The 21,076-nt window shown below is 49.2% G+C and overlaps 1 protein-coding gene across 6 annotated transcripts in view; it reads left to right on the top strand.

The window, feature by feature from the left end:
• Evc2 (EvC ciliary complex subunit 2) overlaps positions 1-21,076 on the top strand; it is a 112,005-nt gene that overhangs the window by 18,937 nt on the left and 71,992 nt on the right. For all 6 annotated transcript variants that reach the window (XM_074042646.1, XM_074042647.1, XM_074042645.1 and 3 more), the window contains one exon: positions 11,350-11,484. In XM_074042646.1, coding sequence (XP_073898747.1) covers positions 11,350-11,484 — 135 coding nt within the window. The remainder of the gene's footprint in view (positions 1-11,349; positions 11,485-21,076) is intronic.

Genomic DNA, 21,076 nt, shown 5'->3' with positions numbered 1-21,076 from the left:
CCCTCTCTCCCTTTCCTTCCTCCTTCCCTCTCCCCTTCCCTTTCCCCCTTTCTTCCTTTCTCCCTTCCTCCCTCTCTTTTCCTTTCTCCCTCCCTTTCTTCCTCCCTCCCTCTCTTCCTCTCTTTCTCCTGCCCTCCCTTTTTCCTCCCTCCCTCCCTCTCTCTCTTTCTTCCTCCCCCCCTCTCTCTCCCTCTCCCTCTCTCTCTCTCCCTCTCCCTCTCTCTGGCTGCTATGATGGGAGCTGTTCTGTTCTGCCATGCACTCCACTCCCCACCATGATGGACTGGCACCTGTGAAACCATAAGCAAACTAAATCTCTCCTCCTTTAAGTTGCTCCATCACAGTGATGCAAAAGCAATTGCTGTGGTCACTTATTAGAGTTTCATGCTCAAATGCCCACTGGGGCCACACAGGTGCTAGAAGAGTGTGGTGCCCAGTGCAAGATTTTGGGGAGTCTAATCTGGGGCCACCCAGACCCTCAAATCATCTCTCACTGTACCGTTTCCAACCCACAGTGAAACTTGAAATTAAAAAATACAACAATGCACAGCTATAACTGAATTTGTGAACTTATGGCTCAATATACATTGTGTGTACAGTGAGTACTGATGAGAGGGGAGGGGGAGGAGGAGAGGTAGGTATGTGGGCTGGGCAGCTGGGCAGCTTGGGAAACTTCCTATAGGAAGGAGCATTCCAGGACCTTAAAAGCAAGGAAGGCTTAGTTAAAGACGGGGAAGGGATATTCCTAAAATGTGTGGCTGAAGATCGACTTTAAGGTTTAGCAGTGGGGACCATTGCCAAGGTCCATCAGGGAGAGAGCTCTGGGGGTGAGCAGGTCCCTTGGCACTCGGTGCTGCAGTGGGGCTGACTTGGGCACCTGCAGAGTCACTGGAACTGTGTTACTTTCAAGGCATGAGCGTGATGACAAGGGGCTTGCTGTGAGGAGGACAGCTGCTCTCATGGCACTTTTGTCAAGCTGTTCCAAAATAGAATGGAGACCTGAGCTGCTTGCTGTGGAAGTTGGGATCTGAAACATGTGGGAGCCACAGTTCCCTCACTTCCCGTTCTTTCCTGAGGGTGAACCTGACATGTGCCAGTCTCAGCAAGTCCCCGTCCCTCTCTGCCTCCTGGATGGGTAGAGACTCTTTGACAGTTGAGCATATAGATCGGAGTGCGGTGGCCCCAGGATCCATCTTTTGCCCAAGTGACAGGACCATAATACTGGATGCTTACCTGTATTCCCGTAGCAAAGTGGAGTGCCCGTGTGAGGGTGACAAGTTCAGCCTTTTGTAAAGAAGTTCCAGCGGGCAGCAGGCAGGCCTCAATGACTGAGTCCAGAGTTACTATTGCATACCCAGCAAAGCGTGTGCTGTCCTGGATAAAGCTGCTGCCATCTGCGAAATAGTCAATGATAGGATGGGCGATAGGCTGATCGGTTAGGTGTGTCCAGCCCGAGAAAACCTCATCTATAACCTCTAAACAGTCATGCTCTGGAGGGGACCCCAGTCAACCGGAAATAGGGTGGCCAGGTTTAGAGTCCTTACAACCTCTAGCTGGATGTGTGGCTTTTCACATAACATTCTCTGGTATTTGACCATCTGAGAGTTGGTCAGCCAATAATTTCCCTTATACTCCATGACAGTTAGGATAGAGGAGGAACTCAGACAGTGAGTTCTTGTCCCAGGGCAAGCTTTTCTGCCTCTGCCACCAGGGCAGCGATGGCTGCTAGGACACTCAGGCAAGGTGGCCAGCCTCAGGCAATGACATTGAGCTATTTCGACAAGTAAGCCACCAGGTGATGCCCGGAGCCTAGTAGCTGAGTCAAGACACCAATGGCTGTCCCCTTTCATTCATGGGTATACAGGAAAAAGGGCTTCATCACATCCTGCAGGCCTAGAGCAGGGGCATTCGTGAGTGCCCTCTTGATTTCTCTAAAGCCTTTCTTTTGTTCTTCTTCCCATACTAAGGGTTCCCATTCGCCCCACTTTGTGGCTTCAAGAGGGTTTGGCCAAGAGGGAGTAGTTAGGGATCCAGATTGAGTGGAAACCTGCGGCTCTCAAAACTCTCTGATTTGCTGGTGGACCTTGGGGGCTGGAATGGAACAGACAGCTTATTTCCTGTTGGGTCCGAGCCTGCACTGTCCCTGCAACAGGTGAAAACTATGGTATTTGACAGCGTTTTGGTAAATCTGGGCCTTTTTCTGAGAGACTTTGTATCCTGCCTCCCATAAAAGAGAAAAAAGAAGGCAGTCCTTGCAAGTTGGCCCAGCCAGCAGGAGGTCATCTACATACTGGAGGAGTGTGCAGCCATGCTGGTCAGCTGAGAAAACTTTGAGGTCTTATGCCAAGGCAGGTCTGAAAACAGTGGGTGAATTTTTGAAACCTTTTGGCAACCAAGGCCTGGTTAGTTGCCCCTTTTCTCCAGTATTGGGATTTTCACACTGGAAGGCAAGAATTGGCTGGCTCTGTGGTGCTAGATGGATGCAGAGAAATGCATCCTTAAGATCTAGGCAGGTTAAAAACTTTGCTTAAGCTGGGACAAGGCTTAAAGCATATAAAGATTTGGGACTATGGTGTGCAAAGTGACCGTTACTGAATTTATTTCCCAGAGGTCCTGAGCGGGCCTGAAATCCTTGTCCCTGGTTTCCGGACTGATGATAAGGGGGTGTTTCAGGATGACTGGCAAGGCTAGAGGATCCCATGTTTTAGGAGTCTGTCAAAGTGTTTTTTAATTCCGTCCTGGGCTTTGCGAGGAGTGAAGTACTGTTTCTGGCTAATGGGGATGGGGCGGGGGCGGGGGGTGGGTGACTCCCAGCTTTAGTTCCACCACTACGGGGGTTACATTTGGGCCAGACTGGGGGGGGGTGTTATCTTCAGCCCATACACCTGGAATCTTAAGGGGAAGCTTGGGGATCTCAGGAGGCCTTCCCTCAGAGGTAGAGACACCTGTGAAGAACAGATTCTGAGAAGCCTAAGAGGACATTAGCACAGCTGTGCCCAATGTCCTGCAGGCTGAGTTCGGTACAACCCAGGCCACAAAATAAGGCAAGAATAAGCTGCAGAGCAGCTGCTTTTCCTAAGATGTTTCTGCAGGCTGAGATTGGCACAGCCCCACCACAAAAGAGGAAAATGAAAAACAGCTACTTTTCCTAAGTTTTTTGTGTTCAGAGAGGAAGATTGCTTGTTTCTCCTGTTACAATGTCACGCCCCTCCCCAAGAACCACTGCTCAACCCTGTTTACCACTAGGCATAAAAGAGTCACTGAAGGAGGGTGTGAAGATTTTGGCTTTTGGGCCTTTTGATTTTGGCTTTTGGACAAAGGGAGGCTTTTTGATGTGGGAAGCTTTGGAAGGGAAAAGGATTGCTGAAGGGAAAGTGGATTGCTGAAGGGAGAAGGATTGCTGAAGGAGAATTGCTAAAGGGGAATTGCTAGAGAGGGGTTGATAGAAAGTGTGCACAGAGAACTTTATGCATAGGCTTTAGAAAAGCTAAGCTAAAGAAAAGCTAAAGAGAGAGCATGGGACAGTGGGAGTCTGAGGGCAAAGACTTTAAGAGAGATTATGCTAAAGAAAAGCTAAGAGAAAACATGGGACAGAGCGAGTCTAAGGAAAGAGACTTTAAAGAATAGAAAGAAGAGAGACTTTAGAAGCAAGGTTTTAAAGAATTATAAAGGAGTAAGTCCATAAAGAGTAAAGATAGAGAAGAGAAGCAGAGTGAATGAAGAGAATAATAGAGAAAAGAAGCAATGAAGCAGTTGTGCATCTCCATCTGAGCACCCAACACACCTGGTCCCAAGTTTCCGTCTGTCTGTCTATCCTGTGTCCTTTCTGCATCTCCCATCACCGCCCAGTTAGGCCCAGTTAGGTTTAGTAATAACAAGGGAGCGAGAAAAACCTTGCTCCAGGTACTGTTCCTATTCCTGGTAAGCTAATCGTGAGGATTAAGAGTCTTTGCCTCAGGTCCTCTGAGTTTTAAGGCTGCTGTGCTGTCAGAATCAATAGGTACTTGTGCCCTCAGTTTGCATAATAGGTCCCTGCCCATCAGGCCCATGGGGCAGTTGGGGAGATAAAGGAAATCATACCTTACTTCATCACTGCATTTTCTGTACACTAAGAAGGGAGGATGGGCTCGGTCCCCTGTATCCCTGACAATGGTTGTATGCTTTTGTGAAAGGGGCCCACTGATGGGTCACAACTGAGTGTTCTGTGTCCGTGTCCACCATGAGCTCAATGTGATGGCCCCCATCCTTTTTTGGACCATATCTCCTGGGGCATAGTAAAATGGAACCTAGTCCTCCTCACAGCCTTCCAGGGCTGCCAGACTGACAATGTTTTCATCCCAGGGGCCTGCTTCCCTGCAGGTGGACTGATATTTTCCCTTGACAATCTGGCCTCTACCTCTGGCCTGGGGGGCCTTTTGGGAGTCCCTGGCCCATTGGAGGCATTCATTCTTCCAGTGCCTTTCCTGACAACAGCAGGCACACTGATTTTTCCCTAGTTCCTCCTGGGGTGAGGGCATCCCACGGCACTTGTTGCCATCTGCGGTGATTGCCTCTGCCTGGATTAGCCTGCTGGGGCCCACCTGACTGTTCAATAAGGGCTGTGCAAGGAGATCTATTTTCCTTTTCATCTTATTGTCGGCCTCCCATTTTGCCTCCTGATCCTGATTAACAGAAGCCTTTTTGGCCATCTCCAGAAGCTGACTGGCGTTCATTTCAGTGAATCCCTCCAGTTTCTGCAATTTTGCCTTTTGTCCCCCTGGGCCTGGTCAACAAAAGTGGCATTAATCATCCACTGGTTTTCAGTGACTTCCAGGTCAAAGGGGGTGTAAAACGAAGGCCTCACACAAGCGCTCATAAAACTAGCTAGGACTCTCATCTGCCCTTGGAGGACCTCTGAAATCATGGCTTTTTCCCCTCCTTCCTTCATGCCTCCTAATCATGCCTTCTGCTATTGCTCAAGCCACTGGTAGCCTTGGTCATTATCAAGATCAATGGGGTCTTCCTTGGGGAACTCAGCCTGGGCATTGACTTGGGCATTTATGCTGATCCTCCACCTATTGTAGAGCCACCAATGTTATACGGTGTCACTGTTTAGTATTAAATAGTCAGAAGCAGCTGTCGACAGTCTGCCCAGGTGGGTTTATGAGTCTGGATGATAGACTGCATCAAATCAAATCAGAGCCTGAGGTTTTTCTGTGAAGGAGGGGTATGATGTTTCCAGTTGAAGAGGTCTGTGGCAGGAAATGGCTGGTAGACAAATGTCTGTCCTCCTTGTATTTGACCATCCTGGTCATAATACACTGGGCTTGGACCTCCCTCAGGGACATCTGCAGGGCAGTGGGAGTCTGAGGAGAGGAGGGGTCCTTGCGGAGACTGGTTTGATGCCCCTGATTGAATGGGGGATGTGGGGTGAGAACTGGAGTGGGCATGGCATCCACAGACTCAGGGAGGTCGTGGGAGTTGAGGCCCCAGAGGCTTCCGGGCCAGATTGTAGAGGTGGGACTGTCCCTCATGCTTCCCCATCCAATGTCAGAGGTGAGGGTGTGGAACTGGGTGCTGGTGACAGAGGTGGATAAAGTGGCAATAGGGTGGTGGCATTTCCTCTGGTTCCTTGGCCAGTATAGGCTTCTTTGTTTTCTCCCCACACTCGGAAGTTGTGGCCACTAGCTACTAGTATCCTACAGGTCTTTTCCAGACAGGGCCAGCCGTGTGGGTCAGCTGCAGAAAGCATCCTGCCATTAATCAATATAGGGAAACCTATCTGGGTGCCCAGGCTTCCCTACAATTACCCTATAAACCTCACTAACCACAGTTTTATCTAGTGACCCTTCTTGGGTCCACCCTATACCAAAAGTAGGCCAATCTACTTCACAAAGAGCCTTAAGCTTGTTAGGAATTAACTTAACTCCATAGACTCCATTAAACTCCTTTTAAAATTTTTTAAGCTACACTCCAAGGGGGTACCCTCACTCTGACTACCACCCATTTCCTCCCATTGTCAGATGTCAAGACAGACACGGGGCAGGGGTTTGGATGAGAGGTAAGGGGGGGTTTCTGTTCTCCAACACACAAGGGAGAACAATATGCCCTCCTTGTGGTGATGTGGACAGTCGCCCGGCCAGGAGCTGCACCTACACAGGATCGTCACTTGCCTGTCATCGTCCTGCCACTTGCCTCCCAGGGATTTAGATGTCTCTTATCCATAGTGAGCTCATATCATCTCCAGACTGGAGGCTCACCCTAGACCATATGAGTTCACCATGGACCGCAGATTAGGTCACATCTCAGACTCACACACATACACACTTCTTCCCCACTCCCTGAACCTGAGAGATACGGTTTCACCCCCCACAGGACTACTCAGTGTCTCTGTGAGGTGATCAGGCTCCCCTTCTGCCTCTTAAAGGCCGGCCTATTATTTGAAACTGGGTTCTTACTAGTGTGATGGCAAGGCTCCCAATTGCTTCCTGAGCCTTCTCTGAGTTCCTTTGTGCAACTGAGACTTGCTTTCCGGTGAGCCAGGAGAGGTGAGTCCCTCTGGATCAACAGATTCACATGCAAAAGGCTGAGCCCCAAGAACAGAGGGGCTTTGCCTTATATACCCTTGCAAGTAGGTTACAGAAGCAGGAAGCAGAGTTTAACTCATATACGGCTGCATGCATCTCTATGGCTGCTTCACCCTCAGTGTTATATGACCTTCCTCACGTTCACATTCTTTAAGCTTTATCTCCCTGCCATGCCATCCCCTCCTCCCTGCTACACTAGGAGCCCGAGATCCTCTTTACCCTCACAGCTGCCCCTCAAGGACTGTGGGACAAGGGCCAGCAAGCCACTGACCTTCTCTGCCCTCTGGATCTCGAGCTCAAAGCAAAGGATTTCAACAACATTGCTGTAAAGTCTCTCCCAAGGAAAGCATTCTGTATGGGCTCCCATTTTCTTCAAACTTTTCTCTGTGTTTTGGGGAGTGGGTGGGCAGGATTTAATATATGGCCACTGGGGACATGTGGACATCCCTCTGCACCCCAACCTCCCCATGTACAGAAGAACTGGGAGAATAGCATAACGTTTTTGCCAGCAGAGAGGACCGTGGCCCACACATTAGCTTCCTGTCTGCACAAGCATTTGGATGTATTTGTTCCATAATTGAAGTCAAGCTCTGCAAACAGTTCTCCTCGTGTCTTTGGTGTTAGATTCTCAGCCTTCTGAGTATCCTTCAAAGAGCCGTTTTGTCTCGCATTCCTCTTCATAAATGCATTCATTGGCTCCATCAGAGGCTCTGCTGCAGCCAGCGGGTGATTAAAGGGGTGTTGATAACTGCTGCTCTTTTCAGGAGGCAGGAGGGAAGTCAGCGAGGGCTGGTGGAGGGGTGCCATAACACTTTTTAAAATTTTTAGACAGTGCTGCTCAAGGCACCTGTGCCCTTTGGAAGCTGAACTGACAATGAGTAGCATGGGATTTCACTGCAACATTTTTTGGGGGGTTGGGGGTCTCTCAGAGGTAGGGTTATTTGGGCTGGTTCTAGTGCTCCTGGTGGTGTCAGGTTTAGTATAATCTCTCCAGCACTGTGTCCTAAAAGACCTTCCGGAACATTGTCAGTTCCCCCATCTCTAATGTCTTATGTAAACACCCAACTGTCACTCAGACACTATGTCCACTTACTCTGTCTCTGTTTTTTCTTTGTTTTCTTTGGTTGTTTTTGAGATAGGGTCTTGCTTTCTGCCCAGGCCAGCCTGGACTGCGATTCCATTTCTGCTTCCCCATGTAGCTGAGATGTCAGGCACACGCACAGCATTGGTTAAGATCGGAATCTAGAAAAATTTTTGCCGGTGCTGGCCTCAAACCTCCTGATCTTCACCTTCCAAGTAACTAGGATTATAGGTGTGAGCCACTGCACCTGGCCTAATTTTCTTTTCTTTTCTTTTTTTGCAGTGTGGGGTTTGAATTCAGGGCTTCACACTTGCTAGGTGGCTGCTCTACCACTTGAGCCTCATCCAGCCCTCTGTCTCTTAAATGTTCTTCTACCCTGTGTCTTTCCCACCAGACTAACACGGCAGTCGTAACAGCAGCTGAGACGCACCGACTGTCTCAGTGTGCCTTGACGCTGTAAGGTAGACCTGTGCAATAAATTATACAAATTTAAAATTTACTGTTTGAATGTTGGGTGCATTCACAACATTGTTTATCCACCACCTCCTGACCAAAGGAAGGTGTATATCAACATGTAGATTCAGAGAAGGTGGAGGTGGGCAGAGGAAGAGAGAAATGGTCTGACTCAGCTGCGATTTGCACTTCATGAAAGAGGAAGGGATTTCCCGCCTTTTACAGTACAGTGAGTCTCTTGAATCAGACAGATGTCACTACAGTGATGCAGGAAGTTGGAAGTAATAACATCCTAGAAAAACACAGGCTCTCTGGACAGTAGGCACCGTGTTCCAGTGGGAGAGCAGACACTGGAGTCCGGCAGAGCAAAGCTGTCAGGTGTTAGCTGCTGCGCCATTTGTCTGTCGGGAGAGTGGGGATAACACTTGCAGGATGGGTGCAGGTTGAATGAGATAAAGTACAAAACCTGCAGTATTAGGGTTCTTGCTGCCATGTACATCAGCACACGCCAGTGTGTTCCCTCAGCGATGGACGCTCACAGTTATGAAGGCTGAAATTCAAGGGTTTGTCCGGCCACGTTCCTGCTGAAGATGCTCTAGAAGCACCTTCCCTGTTTCTTCCCAGCTTCTCGTGGCTCCAGAAACCCCCAGCTTTCCTTGCCCTGTGACAGTGTACTCTGACCTCTGACCTCTGCCTCCAGCTTGACATGGCCACCTCTGTGTGTGTGTCTCTGTGTGTACATCTTCCTCTCCTTATGCACCGTCACTGGATTTAGGACCAATGCTAACCCAATGGACCTCATCTTCACTTGATTATATTTATAAAGACCTCATTTCCAAGTAAGAGCACACTCTTGGGGACTGAGGGTTAGGATGTCGACATATCTTTTTGGAGTACACAGTCCAACTCACTATGGTTGCTTATCCCAGAAATGGGTATGTTGTGGTGATTAAGATCACATTTCCCCACCTCCTACCTCTCTTCCCACCTGAGAAAACAAGTGATTTTGTTCCTATTGAGAGCAGACCTTGGAAACAGATTGCCAACCCCTGGCTCCTCTGTTCTCTTTAGAGACAGATTTTTTTTTTTCTTTCTCCTTTCTGTCAAAATTTAACATGGCCTCTAGGCACTGCTCTTCCTACTCAACCCAGTTACTGATTTTTTTCTTGTCCAGTAAGTACGCAGTTAGGGCTCAGAGCTCAGAGGAGTTGTCCCAGCATGAATGGAGAACCTGCATTTCATCTTGGTGCTAATCAAAACCAAAGATTCTGGAGGTCAGAGGAGGAGACAGAGTTGAGGTCCCCAGTCATCTCTGGATGGAGGCTGGTGAAGGTGGTACCATCCTTTTTTTGGTGAGGGTACTGGGGTTTGAACTCAGGGCCTCTTGCTAGGCAGGTGCTCTATCAGTTGAGCCACTCCACCAGCTTGTTTTTATGTTGGGTATTTTCAAGATAGGGTCTTGTGAACTAGTTATTCAGGCTGGCTTTGAGCTGTGATCCTCCTGATCTCTGCCTTCCTAGTAGCTAGGATTACAGGCGTGAGCCATCAGTGCCTGGCTGGCACCATTCTTTGATTCAGGCTTTAATAAACATCTATATAGAATGGAAGCTTCATTTTGCCCAACTTGGCTTTGACGGTCTGGAAGGCTGGGTTGATCTTGTTGGTCTGTCCAGAAAGGTTTAACCTTGACTCCCATCTGCATTGTGGTGTCAGGAGTTAGGGCTGGGTCAGTTGCCTTCTGGCTCCTGAACAATAAATGTTCCCATTGTTGGAAGCCATTTTAATCAAACTTGTTGACACAAGTTGGCTTCTCCCAAAGCAGCTATTGAGACAGAGATGGGGTATAATATTTCTGGCATAGCTGACCTGGACTGCCCTCCTTAGAAAGGGCCACTTGCAGGGTTGACCTTGGGCTGTTGTCTGAGAACTTGACTCGGGAGGATTCGCAATAGTCCTCAGACTGAGAAGCATGACTCACTGTGACTAAACCAGTTTTATTAAAAAAAGAAAGTACAGTTTTTGGAAGATAGGAAGTTTGACTATGGGGGATTTTGTACTTGCTAAGCAGAGAGGCCCACGTGACCAGCCCTGAATGAAAACTGGCTACTGAGTCTCTGCTGGGCCTTCCAGGCAGGCATCCTTGCTCACAAGTTGTCACAGCTCATGGCTGGAGGAGTTAATTGCATCCTGTCCTGGTCCTGTGTGTCTGCTCTGGGGGTTGACTCTTGGTAGGTCATGCCTCGTTTCCCCTGTCCTTCACCCGATGGACAGTTCTTTCACCCTTACTGATTTTTGCAGTGTGACTCAGCTGAGTTGGACTGTAAGCTGAGTCTGTGAGTTCGCCAATGAACCATCAAACCTGTGGATGTTCTTGGGGACCCCACATAATCAGTGACCCCTGAGACAGGGGGGAGGATGAATCAGGATTGGGAGGAGGAAGAAACTGGATTGTGATTTGGCTGATAGAGTCTCTGTCAGCCTGACAGGAGGCGGTGGTGGAGCAAGTGCTACCTGTCAGGTGCCCTCCTCAGGCTGAAATGGCTGGCTTTCACACCCCTGCTGTGCTCTGCCACCAGATGTGACAGGAAGCAGGTGACCTCAAGTGAGTGACTCTGTGCTGCTGACTCTGACCACAAAGCTGAGGCTGTCTACTGACCACACTGCCCACAGCTGGGCACTGAGTCCCTCCTTGTCGGCCAGTCATGCTCACCTCTAAGAGCTCCCCTGCTACCTGTCAGTGCCTGGAGCTTCAGTGGGGCGTCCCTGCCACGTGGATCCTCTGTGTGCCCCTATGGTCTTGGCTACACCTCTGATGCAGAGTCCTCCTTTAGCGGGGCTGGTAGACCATATTCAGGTCTCTCCCCAGCCTCTGCAAAATTCTTCCCCTCGCTGTTGGAAAATTGCCCAGATTCCTAATATGGCCTTAGATTGGTGCATCTTCAGTTTGAGAATTTAGCATTCTTGAATGCCTGTGACACCACAGGTTGGGGGCTACATGGCCCTACTGTATGCACGTCTTTACCTGTCACTCCTTGAAGCACCAGTCCTTTCAACACTGTGTGAAAACTCAGGCTCAGAGGAGGCTGGTGAGGGCCCCCAGGAAACCAGCCCACCGCTGGAAGAGCTGGGTCCCCACCCATATGTGTCTTCCTGACTCTGTGCCTTCTCCTGAGATCCTAGGTCTTCTGCCTGACTTGGGAGATGGGCAGTGCAACCATGAGGGAACCTCACTCTCTTATGTCCCTGCAGGTTCTGCCCAACCATGGTCTCCATGCTGCAGGCTTCTTCGTTGCCTTTCTCATCTCCCTGGTGCTGACTTGGGTAACACTTTTCCTCATGGCACGGTGTCAGTGTCTACAGAGAAGTGTGCTGGACAGATGCTGGGTGAGTCTCACTCCCAAGGTGGTTTGCTTGTTGGTGGTGTGAGGTGGGTATTCATCTTCCAGCCTGGTGGGTCTCAAACCTGGACTGATGCTACATCTAGCCGGGGCCCTAGCTGGGGACAAATGCTTACCCTTGGGATCCCCAGAGATGGATTCACTTGCCCTGGGTTCGTCCCAATCACTAGTCCTTCATGAAAGGTTCCTGGATGATTGTTCTGTACATTTTAATTTAATTTTTATGGATACATAAATGTTATGGGAAACTTGAACAGAGACACGGGAGTCTGAGGCGAGAAAGCAACACTTTATTGTGCCAGCACAGACTCAGCGGACTCGTGTCCAATGGCTGAGCCCCAAGAACAAAGGGGTCTCACCTTAAGGACTCTTGTAAGCAGGTTACAGAAGCAGTAAAATAAAAAAGACAAGGTTTAACCCATATATGGCTATATGCAGTTCTATAGGCTACTTCACCCTAGTGCTAAGTGCCCCTCTACCCCAGTGCCATGTGACCTTCTTCACGTTTAGATTCTTTAGGTTTTATCTCTCTGCCATGCCATCCTTTCCCCCACTGCTACTTTTTCAGAACACAGGCCTGTCTATTTCTCTCTGGTCCTCCTCCCTGCTACATAATAATTGTACATACTTATGGGGTACAGTGTGGTTTGTTGATCATGTGCACAGTGTGTGATGACCAAGTCAGGGTCACGAGCACAGCCATCACCTCGAACAACCATTTCTCTGTGTGGGCCTGATAGACTGCAATACCAGGGGAACCAGGCAGGGTAACATCAGACACACTCCCAAGATTAGACCCACTGCTCCTATCCCAAGGCAGAGAACCACCTGCCAAACAGACTGTCTGAGTCCCATCCTTTTCACACCTGTAGGGGTATATGTGCCATCTTTCTAATATTAGTGGCAATTTCCGATACTGCTTGACTGTTGTCACCTATGTGGAGGCAACAGTTTGATCAGTTGAACTTGCCACATACTCCCCCCTCCTCAGCTAAAAGATAATCCAAGGCCAGGTGATTCTGATATTTGTGGCTCACATTTGGGTCTGTTGCTTGGCCAGTAGTGCTAGGGCAGAGGCAGTCTGGTTGGTAATAGTTTATGTGACTGCCTGTAACGTAATGATTCGGTTGAACATATAGATAGGAGTCTGGTAACTGCAGCTCCCATCCTGTGCCCAGGTGGCTGGTCCATAGGTCTCAATAATCCTCTGCGAAGGCCATTCGTCTTCTCCCCATCTCTGTTGGCCCCCCACCTCGAGGTCCCTTTTTATTCTGGGCCCCAGAGTTCCATAAAGGGGAACTCTTAGATGTTCCCCTTGGAGACTGGGCAAGAGGAAGAACCCAGGCTGGATAACTCCTATAGTACAGCTCCCTTCCAAGTCCTAGGGAGTTCAGTATAAACTCGTTTCCCACATATCCAGAATAACCCATCCAATGCCCTCCACCACCCAGGGTCAGTATTGGTGAGGTTATTCCAATATTTGCCAATTTTAGGGATTCCTTGGAATGGGTTTGTCTTGCTGGTAGTAGAACAATTTAAGAGACTGTCACTGGTTGGAGAATCATTTGGGAACAGTTTTCCAAAGGGGGCAATGTCCAGTACCATTTTGGCTCATTGGGCCACCACGTTAAATTAGTTCCATTCCAACAGAGTACCCCTTTATAAGGGGTTTTCCCCACCCACTTTTCATACTCTGACCCATTTCTTTTGATACATTTTTCCCCAGTTACCTCCGATGTGGGGATCCAGGACTGAGGTCATTATTCTCTTATCTAGTTATTTATTGATGCCACAATAAAAGTTGGCAAGCATTTAAAACAGTCCCTTTCCAAGGCCATTCCTCACTCATGAGGGTATCTCTGCACACCCAGCAGTTTGAGACATTTAGTTCTTTAGCAATCCTCTCTGCCAGGTCTACAAAAAGATTTTTTTCTATTGTCAGGTCTACAAAAAGATTTTTTCTATTGTCAGGAGGTCCAATCCTTTGCCTAATTCATCTCTGATTTTATTATACAGTGGCCCAGTGCTTTGAGTGGCAGCTGACACCAGTCTGGGTGAGAGTACCTCTGACACCCGGTGTGCTGTCTCTGTAACAAGCTGTGTCCTGGACTCCCCCGACTTCCAGAGCTTCCCCAGTATCCCAAGTACATCAGCAGACCCATTCTCCCCACTTTCCATGACAAATAGTGCCTGCATTGTTCCCCTTACTCTGGGACTTCCAGTATCGCCTACCAACAACCTCGCAAACCTGAGCAGTATATGAGCTGATGTAACATCCATCCTGTTGGCAGGTGTATGATACAAAGTATGGCTGTGCAGTGGTCCCAGCAAAGGCTCTCTTAAAACATTCATCACATGTTATAACCTTGCAAGAGCCAGTCCAAATAGTAAGAGTCCAAGTGTGTAGAGGAAAACAGGTACATCCCATTTTTGAGCTTCCATTGTGCATAGACTAGAGTAGTGCTGTCATTTTGTTGTTTGTGGTCCCCTGTTGTTTCCTGGGAAGCAGAGTCCTGTTGAGGGGGATGCTGATGTTCTGGAGGGTGATCCTACATGGTGAAGCCAGATTGGGGATACACTTCCACTCAAGAAGCTGGCTTGACTTGGCTGTCATGGGGCCAAGGAGCTATCTCTGCTACTTTAACTGCAGTGGGGGTAGACAAAATAACAACAAAAGGGCCTGTCCAGTGAGGCTTTAATGGTTGGACATTCCATTCCTTTATCCAGATGGCAACCCCTGGCCTGTAAGGTTGCGTGGGAGTTGTCAGGCTGACAGGAAGTCTCTCCCATACCTAGTCATTGATCTTTCAGAGAGTCAACCCGAGGCCCTACATCTGCTGCCTCCAGGTGAAGTCACCTGTTTCCTTAAGGTCCCTCCTTATGCCCTCCTTATGTGCTCCACTTTTCCTGAACTCTGCGGGCAGTAGGCCATATGCAACTTCCAGATGATTCCTAAGTCCTTAACCATTAGCTGTGTCACCTCTGCTACAAAGGCTGGTCCATTATCTGATCCAATTGACACAGGTATTCCAAACTGAGGGATGATTTCCTTTAACAGACATCTGGCCACCTCCTGGGCATTTTCAGTTCATTTGGGGAACTTCCCATCCTGAGAAGGTACAAATGAACACCAATGGATATTTGCATCCTCGAGCTTGTGGCATTTCAGTGAAGTCCACAATCAAGTTTTCAAGAGGAGTTCCACCAATGCTCTGTACCTGAGGGGAACTTTTGGCCCTTGTCTGGGCTTATTTTTAGCACCTAGACTACATCTCTCACATACGGCCTTACTTCTGCTGGAGAGCTTGGGGACATAAAAATGCTGGGCCAGGGTGGTCTCGAGGGCTGTTAGCCCTGAGTGAGTTCCTTTGTGGAACTGCTTGACAAATATAAGGGCCAGTTACTCAGGTATGGCAATGTGGCCATCAGTAAACATCCACCATCTGTTTGGTAGAAAATTTCCCTCCTCAGTCTTACTTGTGGTGTGTACTGTGGGTCTCATTCAGATAAGGGGCAAAGGAACAAAGCCATCAGGACATTTGGGGTTGGTCCCCTTGTGAAGGCCACTTGTTTGGCCTCTGTCAGCTTTCCTGTTTCCCTGGGCAATTGTTGCATCTCCTTTCTGGTGCATAACTGCCACCCATTTAGGGGCCCATACAGCATCTAGCAGTTCAAAGATTTCCTGCCCATGCTTGATACTTTTTCCTCCCGAGTTAACGAGTCCCCTCTCTTTATATAAGTCTCCATGGACATGAGTGGTTATGAAGGCATATTTAGAGTCAGCGTAGATGTTTACTCGTACTCGTGCAGTGAGTTGGAGTGCCCACATAAGGGTGACAAGTTCACTCTACCAGCAGTGAGTGAGCCTCAGTAACTGAGTCCAAGGTCACCACTGCTTACCCAGCAAAGCGTGTGCCATCCTGGACGAAACTGCTGCCATCTGTGAAATATTCAACATCCAGATTGCCAATTGGCTGATCGTTAGATCTGGCTGGCTCCAGAAAACTTCATCCGTAACTTCTGAGCAGTCATGCTGTGGGGGAAGGGGGGCCTGAGTCAATTAGCAATAGAGTTCCCAGGTTTAGAGTCTTAATAATCTCCAGCTGGATGCACGGGTTTTCATGTAACATAGTCTGGTATTTGACCACCTGAGAGTTAGTCAGCCAGTAATTTCCCTTATACTCCATGAGTGTCAGGACAGAATGGGGAACCTGGACTGTGAGTTCCTGCCCTAGGGTGAGCTTGTCTTCTTCTGTCACCAGGGTGGCGGTGGCTGCTAGGGCATGCAGGCAAGGTGGCCAGCCCCAGGAAACAGCATCAAATGTTTTGACAAGTAAGCCACCAGACGGTGCCAGGAGCCCAGTAACTGAATCAGGACCCCAATAGCTGTTCACTTTCACTCGTGGACATACAGGAAAAATGGCTTCATCACATCCTGCAGGCCTAGAGCAGGGGCACTGGTGAGTGCCTTCTTGATTTCTTTAGAGGCTTGCTCTTGCTCGTTCCCCCATACCAAAGGCTCACATTCACCCCCTTTTGTGGCTTCATAGAGGGGTTTGGTCAAGAGAGACTAGTTAGGAATCCAAATTTGACAGAAACCTGCAGGTTCCCAAAACTATAATTTGCTGGCAAGTCTTAGGGACTGGGATGGAACATACAGCCTGTTTCCTCTCAGGGCTGAGCCTGCATTTCCCCTGGGACAGGTGAAAATTGAGGTGTTTGCCAGTGGTTTTTGCAAATCTGGGCCTTTTCTCTAGAGACTTTTTGTATTCTGCTTCCCATAAAAGAGAAAGGAAAAGGCATGTCCCTTTCATACAGTCCTCTTGAGTTGGTCCAGCCAGCAGGAGGTCATCTACATACTGGAAGAGAGTGCAGCCATGCTGGTCAGCTGAGATGGCTTTAGGTCAGATTCCAAGGTGGTTCTGAAAATAGTGGGTGAATTTTTGAAACCTTGTGGCAACCGAATCCGGGTTATTTGTCTCCTTTCCCCAGTGTTGGGATTTTCCCATTGGAAGGCAAAAATAGGCTGGCTCTGTGGGGCCAGGTGGATGCAGAAGAATTCGTGTTTAAGATCTAGGCAGGTAAAGAACTTTACCTCAGCTGGGACAAGGCCTGAAAGCATGTATGGATTTGGGACTCCAAGATGCAAAGTGGCAGTTGCTGAATTTACTGCCTGGAGGTCCTGAACTGGCCTGAAATCCTCAGTCCCCGGTTTCTGGACTGGTAATAGGGGAGTGTTCCTGGATGACTGACAAGGTCAGAGGATCACATATTTTAAGAGTGTTTTTGAATTCTGACCTGGGCCTTGTGAGGAATGAAGTACTGTTTCTGGCTGATGGGGGTGACTCCTGGCTTTAGTTCCACCACTACTGGGGGCACATTTCAGACCTGAGCTGGGGGGTTGTCTTCAGCCTGTACACCTGGAATCTTGAAGCCAAGCTCAGAAACCTCAAGAGGCCTCCCTTCAGGAGTATAGAGCTACCATTCCTCTCCTTGTGCAACTGTGAGGATTAGAGTCTTTGCCTCAGATCCTCTCAACTTTAAGGCTGCTGTGCCATCCGAATCAAAAGTTATCTGATGTGTCCTCAGTTTGCATAACAAGTCCCTGCCCATCAGGCCCACTGGGCAATGGGAAATAGAAGAATTCATGCCTTACTTCATGATTCCCAAGATTGCATTGTCTAGCCATTAAGAAGGGGTGGCAGACCTGGTCCCCTGTAGCCCCAATAATAGTTGTATGCTTGTTGGAAAGAGGGCCCACTGGTTGGGTCACAACTGAATGATCTGCACCCATGTCTACCATGAGATCGATGGGGTGGCCCCCTATTTTCTTATGGATCGTGGGCTCCTGGGGGCCCAGTAGAATGGAGCCCAATCTGTCCTATTCCTCCTCATAGCCTTCCAGGCCTGCCAGACCAACAGTGTTTTCCTCCCAGGGGCTGGCTCCACTGCGGGTGGGGCAATGTTTTTCTTCGACATTCCCCCTCTGGTCTCGGGGGCCTTGTGGGAGTCCCTGACCTATTGGGGGCATTCATTCTTCCAGTGTCCTTCCTGAAAACAGTAGGCACATTGATTTTGCCCTAGTTCCTCCCAAGGGCAGGGATGACCTGGGGGCATCTGTCATCTTCGGGTATTGCCTCTGCCTCTGCCTGGTTTAGCTCACCAGGACCCACCTGACTGTCCAGCAAGGGCTGCTGCAAGGAGGTCCACTTTTCTTTTCATCTTCCCGTTGGCCTCCTGCTTAGCCTCGTGATCTCGATTGACAGAAACCTTTATTGCCACCTCCAAAAGCTGGCTGGCGTTCATTCCAGTGAAACCTTCCAGTTTCTGCAATTTTCACCTTATGTCTCCCTGGGCCTGGCTAACAAAAGTGGTGTTGATCATCTGCTGGTTTTCAGTGGCTCCAGGTCAAAAGGGAGTGTACAAATGGAAGGCCTCACACAAACGCTCATAGAACTGGCTGGGACTCTCATCTGGCCCTTGGAGGACCTCCCATGTTTTGCTTATGTTCATGGCCTTTTCTCCTCCCTCCTTCATGCCCCCAGTAATGCCTCCTGATACCATTCAAGTTGCTGGTAATCTCGGGTATTGTTGGGATTCCAGTGGGGGGGTCTTCTTTAGGGAACTGGGCCTGGGCTCACACTTGGGTGCCCTCAGGGGCATGAACTTCTAGCCACTTTAGAGCTGCCAGCGTTACACAGTGCCACTCTTTGGTATTGAATAGAGTCAGGAGTAGCTAGTGACAGTCTGTCCAGATGAGTTTCTGAGTCTGGATGATAGACTGCATTAAATCAATCAGATACTGAGGCTTTTCTGTGAAGCAGGGGGTATAATGTTTCCAGTTGAGGAGGTCTGTGGTGGCAAAGGGCTGATAGACAAATACCCATCCTCCTCCTTGTATTTGGCCTTCCTGGTCATAATACATGAGGCTCTGGCCTCCCTCAGGAGCATCTGCCGGGCAGCAAGAGTCTGAGAAGAGGAGGGGTCCTCACCAAGACCGGTTAGATGCTCTCAAGCAAGTGGGGGATGTGGAGTGAGCACTGGCAGACTTGGAGTGGGTATGGGGTCCCTTGAACTCAGGGGGGGTCAGAGGGGTCGAGGTCCCCAAGGCTTCTGAATCATATTTTACAGGTATGATTGTCCCTTGGGCTCTCCCATCTGATATTGGAGGCAGGGGTGCAGAACTGGGCACTGGTGGCAGAGGTGAATAAAGAGGCACATAGGGTGGGAGTATTTCCTCAGGCTCCTCAGCCTATAGTAGAGGCTCCTTTGTTTTCTCCCTACACTCAGAAGTTGCAGCCACCCTAGCTACCATAACTCTACAGGACTCTTCCAGACGTGGCCTTAGCCATGTGGGCTGGCTGAGGACCAGCAATCAATATAGGGAAATTGTTCTGGGTGCCCAGGCTTTCCTACAATTACCCTATAAACTTCATTAACCACAGTTTATCTAGTGACCCTTCTGGGGACCACCCTACACCAAAAGCAGGCCAATCTACTTCACAAAAGGACCTTAGGCTTGTTAGGAGTTGAGTTAACTCCATAGTCTCCATTAAATCCATTTTTAAAGTTCTTAACCATACACTCCAAGGTGGTGTTTTTACTCTGATTTCTACCCATTTCCTCCCTTTACCAGATGGCAAGACAGACACAGAGACGGAGGAGTTTTGGAGAAGAGGTAAAGGGGTCCTCTTCTCTGACACACAAGGGAGTACCCCTTATTGGTCACCTGGACATGGTTGCCCAGCCAGGAAATGCACCTACACAGAGTCCTCACTTGCTTCTCCTTCTTCGGCCACTCCCCTCACGAGGATTTAGCCATCGTGAGTCTGTATAAATCCCGGGCCAGAGGACCTCTTAGGGCTCACCCTTGACCATATGAGTTCACCACAGACCTGTGGATTGGGACTCCTCACTTGCTTTGCAGCTTAGCTGCTTCTCAGCTTGCACTTTCACACAGCACAGTACTTCCACTCTGCTCCCTGAACCTGGGAGACATGGTTTCACCCCAAGAGGTGGTTATTAGGGGTCTCTGGGAGGTGATCAGTCTCCCCTTCTGCCTCCCAAAGGCAGGGCTGTTATTTGAACCTGGGTTCTTACCAGTCTGATGGGCGGGGCTCCCCTTGCTGGTTCCTGTGCCTCACTGGGTTCCGTTGTGCATCCAGGGCCCTCACCCAGACTCTCTAGGAGCACAAATCCCTCCTCCAGATCAAGCTGTCCATTGGTGCCTGGGGGGATCACATCTCCCAGTGGTCCAGGGACGCACCCCGGTGACAAGAGAGATGAAAAAAATCCCAGTCTGCAATCCTGGCAACAAGCCCCCAAGAAAAGTTATGGGAAACTTGAACAGAGACACAGGACTCTGAGGCGAGGAAGCAACACTTTATTGTGCCAGCACAGACTCAGTGGACTCGTGTCCAAAGGCTGAGCCCCGAGAACAAAGGGGTCTCACCTTATGTACTCTTGCGAGCAGGTTAAAGAGGCAATAAAATTTTAAAAGTAAGGTTTGACCCACATATGGTTACATGCAATTCTATAGGCTACTTCACCCTAGTGTCCCTCTACCCCTAGTGCTACGTGACCTTCTTCCTGTTTGGACTCTTTAGGCTTTGTCTCTCTGCTCTACCATCCCTTCCCCACTGCTACTTTTTCAGAACACAGGCCAATCTGTTTCTCTGTGGTCCTCCTCCCTGCTACATAATAATTGTACATATTTATGGGGTGCAGTGTGGTTTGTTGATCATGTGCACAGTATGTGATGACCAAGTCAGGGTCATGAGCACAGCTATCACCTTGAACAACCATTTCTCTGTGTGGGGAAATCTTTTCTTTCAGCTCTTTTGCAAAGTACAGTGCATTCCTGTTGACTAGTCTCCGTCCTGTGCAACAGAGCAGTGGTGCTTGTTCTTCCTGCTCTCCGTAATGTTGACCAACCTCTCCCATTCCCTGCTCTCTGCCCTCCTCAGCCTTGGTGGCCATCATTCTACTCTCTGCTTCTCAAGTGTTTTAGATTGCACCTGTGCATGAGAGCACTCAATTCTTGTCTTTCTGTGCTGGCTTATTCCACCTGTGGGGACAGTGTATGATCTTTTGGGGCTGAATACTATTCCACTGTGTATATGTACTCTGCTTTCTTTATCCAGTCATTGCTGATTCTGTATTTGGCTCCTTGGATGATTTTAACTAGCGACAGGTGTGAAGTCCCCTTCAATCTAGCACCCCACCTGTAGCACAGGTGTATTCCTGTCACCTCCAATCCAGGCCCTGTTAGACATTCTCTTCTGAGTAGCCTTTGGTGGCTGACTGTCATCCTCAGCGTGAAGCCCACGCCTCTCCTGGCTTGTGAAGTTGCCCCTTTCCTGCCAGTCTCAGGCCCTTTCCACTCCACCTTGTGGCCACACCTAGCGGCCCAGAATTCCCAAGAGTGCAGAGCGCCTGCTCACACCGTGTACTCTTCCAGTTCTCTCCTCTTTCAGTCAGCACAATTCTCACCCATCCTTTAAGTCTAAGCTTGAGCATCACTTTCCCTGAAAGTCATCACTGCCCTTATTCTGGTAGGCTGGGGGAGTCTCTCTCTC

The sequence above is a fragment of the Castor canadensis genome, chromosome 9, assembly GCF_047511655.1.
Source record: "Castor canadensis chromosome 9, mCasCan1.hap1v2, whole genome shotgun sequence".
NCBI classification, from domain to species: domain Eukaryota; kingdom Metazoa; phylum Chordata; class Mammalia; order Rodentia; family Castoridae; genus Castor; species Castor canadensis.
The sequence above is the reverse complement of the archived record's forward strand: the minus strand, read 5'-3'. Positions and strand labels throughout refer to the sequence as shown.